This window comes from Salvelinus namaycush, chromosome 16 (genome assembly GCF_016432855.1).
Source record: "Salvelinus namaycush isolate Seneca chromosome 16, SaNama_1.0, whole genome shotgun sequence".
Taxonomy (NCBI): Eukaryota; Metazoa; Chordata; class Actinopteri; order Salmoniformes; family Salmonidae; genus Salvelinus; species Salvelinus namaycush.
In genome coordinates this window covers 13,296,378-13,305,009 of record NC_052322.1, presented here as the reverse complement: position 1 = coordinate 13,305,009, position 8,632 = coordinate 13,296,378, and the positions used below count along the sequence as shown (strand labels likewise).

At 40.4% G+C, this 8,632-nt stretch overlaps 1 protein-coding gene across 5 annotated transcripts in view; it reads right to left on the bottom strand.

Moving 5' to 3' along the window:
* Positions 1 to 93: 93 nt before the first annotated feature.
* Positions 94 to 8,632, bottom strand: part of LOC120061010 (neural cell adhesion molecule L1-like) — a 106,039-nt gene continuing 97,500 nt past the window's right edge. For all 5 annotated transcript variants that reach the window (XM_039010489.1, XM_039010490.1, XM_039010488.1 and 2 more), the window contains 2 exons: positions 6,011 to 6,083; positions 94 to 5,281 (listed from right to left, as the gene is read on the bottom strand). In XM_039010489.1, coding sequence (XP_038866417.1) covers positions 5,008 to 5,281; positions 6,011 to 6,083 — 347 coding nt within the window. In that variant the 3' untranslated portion in view covers positions 94 to 5,007. The remainder of the gene's footprint in view (positions 5,282 to 6,010; positions 6,084 to 8,632) is intronic.

The following is an 8,632-nucleotide window of genomic DNA, read 5'->3' as shown; positions in this document are numbered from 1 at the left end:
ACGTGCACGTCACCATCTTTAGACATCTTTAGACACACTTTAGACATATGAGTGATTCTAATGATGACACAACGAGGACGCCTCTTTTGGTTCCGATTAGTCCAAGGTTCTTTATTTAATTCATTGTCACATATTTAGTTACAAGTGGCTGATTCATAATGCAGATCGTTACAATGTCATTGGACCCATAACATATAGTACAACTCCACTCCACACAGTGACCACCTCCCTGACCAACCAACCCTCAACCCGCTCCACTTCCGTCTCAACCAATTAGCAGGAACACACTAGCCCGTTCACAGATCTGGTTGTGCTGTCTTAACAACTCCTATGACTTTAGCATGATATCGACCATAGGAGTTGGCCATACAGCACAAACAGATCTGGGACCAGACTACCAATACACTACTGTACCCACCAATCCCCCAGTTCCATTGTGCTAATGGGACCCCAAACACACCACACAGAGGGACTCCCCCCACACAGAGGGACCAAACATACCACACAGAGGGACTCGGTCTCCCCTCAGGCAGTGAAATACACAGTATCCGTCCCCTCCCTCCATCCCTCCCGCCTTCTATCCCTCCACCATGACTGTAAATGTATACATTTTGTACCTTAATGAAGCTGATGCTATCATTCTCTTCTATATGCAATTAAAATTCACTTTTTATTTTTAATTTAAGTATAAAAAAATGGAAATGAAAGTAACAGAGGGGAAAGTAAGAAATGCTAGCACTAAACCTGGCTTAGACGATCCCCTCACTGACCACATGAAAAATCAAAAGCAGAGATAGCTAGAAAGGCAGGCAGTAGAGTGAGTATCTGTGTGTTCAGTAGTTCACTTATTCCCCAACTCATTCATTCAAGCTATCACTTACCCTGACACTACTGACATCACACCATGACTAGCACAGATGGTTAGCAGCGAGATAGGCTGCGTCTCAAATGGCACTCTATAGTGCATTACTTATGACCAGGGCCCATAGTGATATCCCTGAACACCGGGCCCATATGGCTCTGGTCATAAGTAGTGCACTACATAGGGAATAAGATGCCATTTGAGACACAATCCATAGTTATGAGAGAATAATTGGCATATTATTTCATTTTATCATAATATTATCATTCTGTATGAAAATAGATTTCTGAAATTGATTTTTTTTTGTCCTGAGTGTGTCTGTAACAGCAAACTACAGGGAGCTGAGCTCACTCAAACCTCTCATTATGTCAGACTCACTGGCTGCGTCTGAATTGGCACCCTATTCCCTATATAGTGTACATATCCACTGTATAAGGAATAGGGTGCCAATGCGGATGCACCTATTGCCTTTCTGCCAAGCCAGAGACAATCCCTTTTCTCTATCCCATTTCCCTGGGACTCACTGAACAGTAACAGTGGATGATAGCTTGGCTTGCAGTCGGACCTGGGTTCAAATAGTGTTTGTTTTTTCTCAATTACTTAAGCTGTGCTTCTGGCATAATGGACCCAATAGAGTGGCCCCAAAAGTGCAAACCGTTGTCTCCGCCCATCTTGCAATCCAGGCAGGCTCAATCAAACTCTCCTCTGAAAGAAAATGAAACTTATTTGAACCCGGGTCTGTCTCTGGGTAGACTGTAGGCTAGTTTGAGTGGGGTGAGCAGTGAGGGCAGAGCCAGCACATTGCATATACTCCCTGTGGTGCTTCATCACAAACTAGCTCACTGCCTCCCTCCCTCCCGTCCTCATCATCACATGGCCTCAGCACGATGAGTGTCCGCAATGGGACCCTATTCCCTATATAGTACATTATTTTGGCTAGGGAATAGGGTGCCATTTGGGACACAAACATAGACTCTCTCAACACAGATACTCACTGTACTGTAATGCTTAAAGGGACACAAAAAAATGAAGGCGAAGTGCCCCTTACAAGCCAGGAAAACTTGATGGACATGATGACCATTAACATAAGTTTAACCTCAGCTTTCAATGGGTTGGTATTGATTCTACTGTATATTCTAAAACAACAAAAGCTACTGATGTAATCTCGGCACTCAGAACCAAATTTCACGTGCGCACTTTCTACTATTGATGTAAAAATGTGTTTTTCTTTTTTTTCTTGTTTTGCAACATTTAAGGAATGGTGGGAGGATATTATTTTTTTTGCCTTTTTGTTTATATTTTGCTTATCTATTAACGATTTTTCTAAAACAGTCAAATCACTGTAATCAGTTGTCAATACAGGAAAAATATGAATTCATAGGTTCATTACAAAAAAATACAATAAAACTACTTGCAACATTTGAAGTAAACTTAAGACAGAGTTTTAAAACCCACACACTTGTATCAAACAAACTCATTGCTAAATAACACAATCTTTTGGGTTGTATTTACATTCAGAGTGACATTTAAAAAGCTCTCTCTTTCTAGTCTCTTCTCTTTTATCCGTACCAATACCTCTGTTCTCCTTATCTCTAAATGCTTATGTCATGATTCTTGTCATTGTCTAATTCAAAAAGAAGGGTTTTTGGCATGTAAATATTATTTCTACCCATGCCAACAAAGAATGCAATCTATACGTTAGATGCAAAAAGCAACCAATCTACACGTTTGCCTTTCATCCCAATCTGCCAATCAGGTAATCCTGTTTTGGATTGACAGCGTGCATTGTTCAGGGCATGAAAGGAATAGTGAGTGTGTGTGTGTGTGTGTATGTTTGTGTATTTCACTCCCTGCTAACTGTAAATATGTAGAAATACTGCTTCCTACCACACATTACAGTGTGCAATAGTATTATGTTATACTATGACATGAAGAGGTATGGGAAAGATAACGTTTAACAGCGGACATAGTTTAATACACCGTAGAAAGAGACACAGATAGAACAAATACAGAAAGCTAGTACACAAAGAGGTCTACACATAAATTACATTATCATACCAATAATGACATCACACTTGTGGTGAAAAGGCGAGAGTAAAGTAGAATAGACTAGAGTAAGCATGTAATCTGGTGCTCTGTATAGAGGGCCAGTAGGCACTGGAACTCATAATGAACATGTACATACATACTGTATCTATAATACTGTATATGGCTAGATAGATAGATGTAATGCACAAAAATACACCGATTTGCTTACTGCTATACAGCATTTTCACCCAATTCATTTACTATGAAAACCTGGCTAGGGTAAAATTATGATTATCTTGATTTATGTAGAAATATGTAGAAAAAAAATCTAAATATGAATCACCTCATATATGCAAATGATCTATAAAACAATATATTCTTTTTTTTTAAATGAGAAAATACAAAGCAAAACAATGTTGACTTTTTGTATTCAAAAAGTTAGTAGAAAAATAAATTAATCATAAAAAATTATGTTGCCAACTGTCGAAGACATAAAAAAGTGGATGTAGAGATTTAAATCATGGCAAATAATATAAAAAGGTGAAAGTAATAAACATCTATAAGACTTGCCATTTGTAACCCACATTAGCTTGCGCTGTCTGTATCCTCCCACAAGCCTCTGTCTGTCAATCATTCCCTTCCATGTATCCACATCTTCCCTTCATGTCTGTGTACCATCATACCTGAAATTACATTGGCTTCTCTTCCTAGCATCGTTTTTATAATTCGCTCTCTCCCAGTCCAATATGACAATGATTTGATAGAGGGTGAGAGAGAAAGAGTGGGGGAGTCACGAGATATGAAGGTCTGTCACTCAGGTATGTTGTAAACTACATAGAGAAAGACGGGTCACAGGACATCTTTAGGCTGAGGTGGGTCTGTCTGTCTGTCACGTCAGTCGGCCTGTCTTATCAAGAAGGACACTCCTTTGGTCAAATAGTCCAGTCTGTCAGATGGAGAGATAACATTAGGGGTGAGTGGGGTAAGTTGAGCCAAAGAGGTAAGTTGAGCCGCCTTTGTTTTTAGGAAACCACACCAAAAATGTATACTTTGACCAAATATTTAGGAAGAGGTCACAATTTCATCGAGTGTGTGAAGGATGAAAGCACATGGAAAAAGTGGTAAGCAAGTTAGGTCCCCAAAAATTATTTTCACCAAGTCAAATGAATTTATTGTGTTAAAGGTTTCATGATGCTTCCGTCTAAACCAAAGTAAATAATTTAAAGATGGTTTTATACATAATTTGGGGTCTCTATAAGATTCAATATGAGGTCCTAAACATAGCATGAAAGTGCATCATTGTTGCTATGTGGGCTAATATAGTCAAAATGTTTGCCTTGGGGTAAGTTGAGCCATGGTTGAACCAATGGCATGTTGAGCAAATTCAAGTGTTTTCTTCCCAGGCATAATGCAAGAACGATGTTAAAAGTGTTAAAATAGTACAAAGTGTTTGTTAGGTGTTAAGCCTGTGTTAAAATATGCTTAAGTGGGCTAAATCAGGGTCACACAGAGTGTCTCTTGTGAGCAGTAACCCACATTGAAACAAAGTATACACCTCACACACATGGTTCTGAGCTTACAAAAAAGAAGACACCTGTACCATGTCAGATATACTGTAGAGTTGAAATGTTTTCCATTTTGATTTGGTTTGTCGCAGAAACTGAAATTATGCGAACTATTCAATTTTTGCAAACAGGAAATGGTGGAGCAATTTTTTTGGGACAAGCTGTTTTCAAAACTGTCATGTGATTTAATTTGGATTATTTCCAGGGAGACACATCTTCAAATATATGTAGATATCTTTGTTAGAAAGAATGCTATAGTTCCAATGACTGGGTGATTGTGAATGTAAAACATAGCTCAACTTACCCCACTCTCCCCTATTGAACAACAGATGTATCTAAATGGTCAGTAGTATATTGATCATATAGTCAGTGAGCTTATCGATGGAAAAGTCAGTCGAGTAGATAAACCCATGTATTATAGATAGCTAGAAGGGTGTGGGCTGTGGGCATGTTTGTATCATTGACATGTTGTTGACAGATATGTTTTGGTCTGACAGACAGTCCTGTTGCCTTAGTAACCTTAAATCTAAAATGGCTGCATTTTACTTTTGTCTAATCTAAGATGGCCGCCGAGTTGGGCAGGCCGTTGTTGGTGGGTGTTGGGGTGGTGGCGGTGGGGTTGAGGGGGGAGCTGTCCTGCAGTGTACCCGGGTCCGGGGTGGCTTCGCTGGGCCGGCTGTACTGGCTGACCAGGGAATCCTCCATGTTCACCTCGGTGACAGCACTGCTGCCGTTGTTGTAGCCATCCAGGTTGTCCTCACTGGTACACAGCTTGCTCTCATCACACAGAGACGGCTGGCTGGCTGTCCGCTTCTCCTCGTTATCGCTATAGGATGGATGGATGGAAAGAGAGATGGAGAGAGGGAGGGGGAGAGAGAAAGATAGAGAGCGAGAGAGAGAGATGGGTGAAGAAAAGACAGAGATAGAGGAGGTGGTAGGTAGAGGGAGAGATTGTCACTATCTGTGGATGGTTGACATACCAAGGTTCTGTATTGTATCACGTTGCCACAGGAGGGATATTGGGCAAAAGGAGAGGAGAAATAGGTGGGGCCTCTACAAGAAACATTCACTATTTCAAATAAGTAGCAGAGGCTGCATGCACAGTAGAGCACCTTACAGCATACCTTTCTAGAGATCTGGCAAAGCAGGGGCAAGCATTAGGGGAAAGAGGGTCGGCATAATGAACACAAGATGTTGGGATAAAAACATACTATTATCTTTTCAATCAGGGAATCCAAGCAATCATGTTGATTTCGGCATGACACTTAAAACATGCAATTTTGGAGGATAATGACTTGCATTGGGTTTAAGGTAAGCTTTTGGTGACAGCAACCAGGTAAACAAAGCCAAAACCTGGATTGCTGTCTTACCTTTTCCAAAGTCTGCTTACAGGGTAAGGAAACCAATATGTCATTTTGTAACTTGGGTGAACTATCCTTTTAACTCTGTGCTAATATGAAATGATTAAATGATCAGCAGGCTTGAGTTAGTAAAGATATATTAATAAATGATCAATGTATAACAATCAATATATAATCTGATTAGACAGACCAACCTGTACTCTCCGAATGTTTCATCCTTCATAGGGCGCGCCTCAGAGTCTACCTGACCCTCCTCCTTATCTTTGACTGAGAGAGAAAGAGAGAGATTATTGCATTTCAGTATCTGTTCATTAATCAGTAGATGCTCCTCTCTAAGCTAGTAGCTGGCTGAGGGTTTGGTAATGACAGATACTGGCTAGGCAGTGAACTAGCACTCAGGAGGATATGTGTTGTGGTTTTGTAGAGCTACCTGGTCTGCTACGTATCATTTGTTTGACTGATACTGTGTATGTGAACTTCTAAGCCTATTCTTAATGATATTGGGCTGGTTGCTGATAGGGGAAACTTGCTGAATGATCAACTATTTACAGAAAAATAAGTCCTCGATGCTTTGCTAGCAATAGACAGGAAATCCACAGGGGCCGACAGATCGGATCCTGGTTTGGTTAAGTGTGCAGCGCCCATTATGGTTGGCTCAATAACCCTTTCGTTTTTTTATACATTGTTATCAGGAAATATTCCAAATGTATGGAAATCAGCTCTTGTGCTGCCACTCCATTAGGACAAGATAGTAGTGATCTTAATCACTGTCGCCCCATTTCAGGGCTTCCTTGTCTAACTACGATTCTCGAATCCTTGCTAAACGTACAACTTTGCTCTCTTTTATCTGAGAAATGTATTTTGAATGTAAATCAATCAGGGCTGGGCGTAGCACAATTACAGCAACCACTTTAGTTGTCAATGTTTTAGACACTAAACTGAAATGTGCTGCTTGTGGCTCAGTTGGTAAAGCATGGCACTTGCAAAGCCAGGGTTGTGGGTTTGATTCCCACAGGGGACCAGCACAAACACATATGAAAATGTATGCACTCACTACAGTAAGTCACTCTGGATAAGAGTGTATGCTAAATGACTAAAATGTAAAAAATGCTTTGTTTGTGGACCTGTAAAAAGCTTTTGATACTGTTGATCATGCTATAACATTGAAAAAGGTGTCCTCGATGCGCCTGAGCTCTGACGCCTTCATGATTATCTTGGTGACAGAACTCAGGCTATCGTGATGGATAGGGTTAAGTCTGAATTTCTTGAAGTACATAAATGAACACTATTTATGTAAACACCATTGGTCAATCTGTAAAAATGGAACTTCATCTATATGCGGATGATACTATTATGTATGCTGTTGCCCCTGTGAGGGAAAATGTAGTTGTCTGAAGAGATAGCACTGAATTGTACACAGCATCTCCTCTCCCTCTATCTTGGTTCGTGCAGGTGACTGGGACCTCCTCCTCAGACCAATTGCTAGTACACCCGGGAACATTGTCCCGGGAACCAAAAGGGATATCTCAGTTTCAAGGTCTCAGCTTGGAGAGAAGAAGCCTTGTGATGTATTGGTCGGTCACATACAGGAACCAAACGTTAAGAATGAATTAATTATGAATAAGCTAAATCATGCAAATATAACTTGTCTGTGTAAGCAGTATATAAGAGAACTAATGAGACTGCCCCGGCGAAGCTCCCAACCGACATGTACTATGGTGCATTAAGTTTGCTGGAATCTCTCCAGCTTGCTGATAACAAAGACTGATTCATTTAAGCTTGACTTTGAGTCCCTTGTGGTCATTTCCACTACAATTTGGCGTCACAGTGAACTAGATGATTGATTCTGCCTGCGGAGCTTTCCAGTGAGGGTCTGCGAGGAAAACCGATGGCGCATTTTATAAAGCGTGAGGGAAATTCCCGTCTGACCAAAAGACGACGAGGACCTGCTCAGATCCTTACTGCGAGCTGCCCAGGAGGAGACACATCATCCGTTAACAATTGAGGGACATGTCAACTGATTTCAGTTGTCAATTTAAATGAATTTGTATAAAAATAATAATAAATAATAAAACCAATAAACATAAAAATAAAATGACGTCTATGTGGTCTGGGACCACTGTAGCCTGGGACTACTAGAAAGGTACCATGGTCTCTGGGAGACTAGAGTAGTCTGGGACTACTGAGTGAGGGTAGAGAAGCCCCACCGACAGCTGTCTACAGGCATTTCTGGGAATTGTCTATGTGGTCTGGGACTTTGAGTCCCTTGTGCTAATTTCCATGACACCCCGACTGTTGATCTGGCTGTGTCAAAACTAAAGTCATATTTTATAGCTATGCAGGAATCCCTTGTTTTAAAACTTGAGGTTAAAACGGGCAAACTCTCATAAGAATGTTTCAAATGAACTAAATGTTCACTCATTAGATGGTTCTCCAATCAAATGTGTTCCCGCATATTCAGTTGAAGTCAGAAGTTTACATACACCTTAGCCAAATAGATTTAAACTCAGTTTTACACAATTCCTGACATTTAATCCTAGTCAAAATTCCCTGTCTTAGGTTAGTTAGGATCACCACTTTATTTTAAGAATGTGAAATGTCAGAATAATAGTAGAGAGAATGATATATTTCAGCTTTTATTTCTTTCATCACATTTCCGTGGGTCAGAAGTTTCCACACACTCAATTTGGTAGATTTGCCTTTAAATTGTTTAACTTCGGTCAAACGTTTCAGGTAGCCTTCCACAAGCTTCCCACAATAAGTTGGGTGAATTGTAGCCCATTCCTCCTGACGGAGTTGGTGTAACTGAGTCAGGT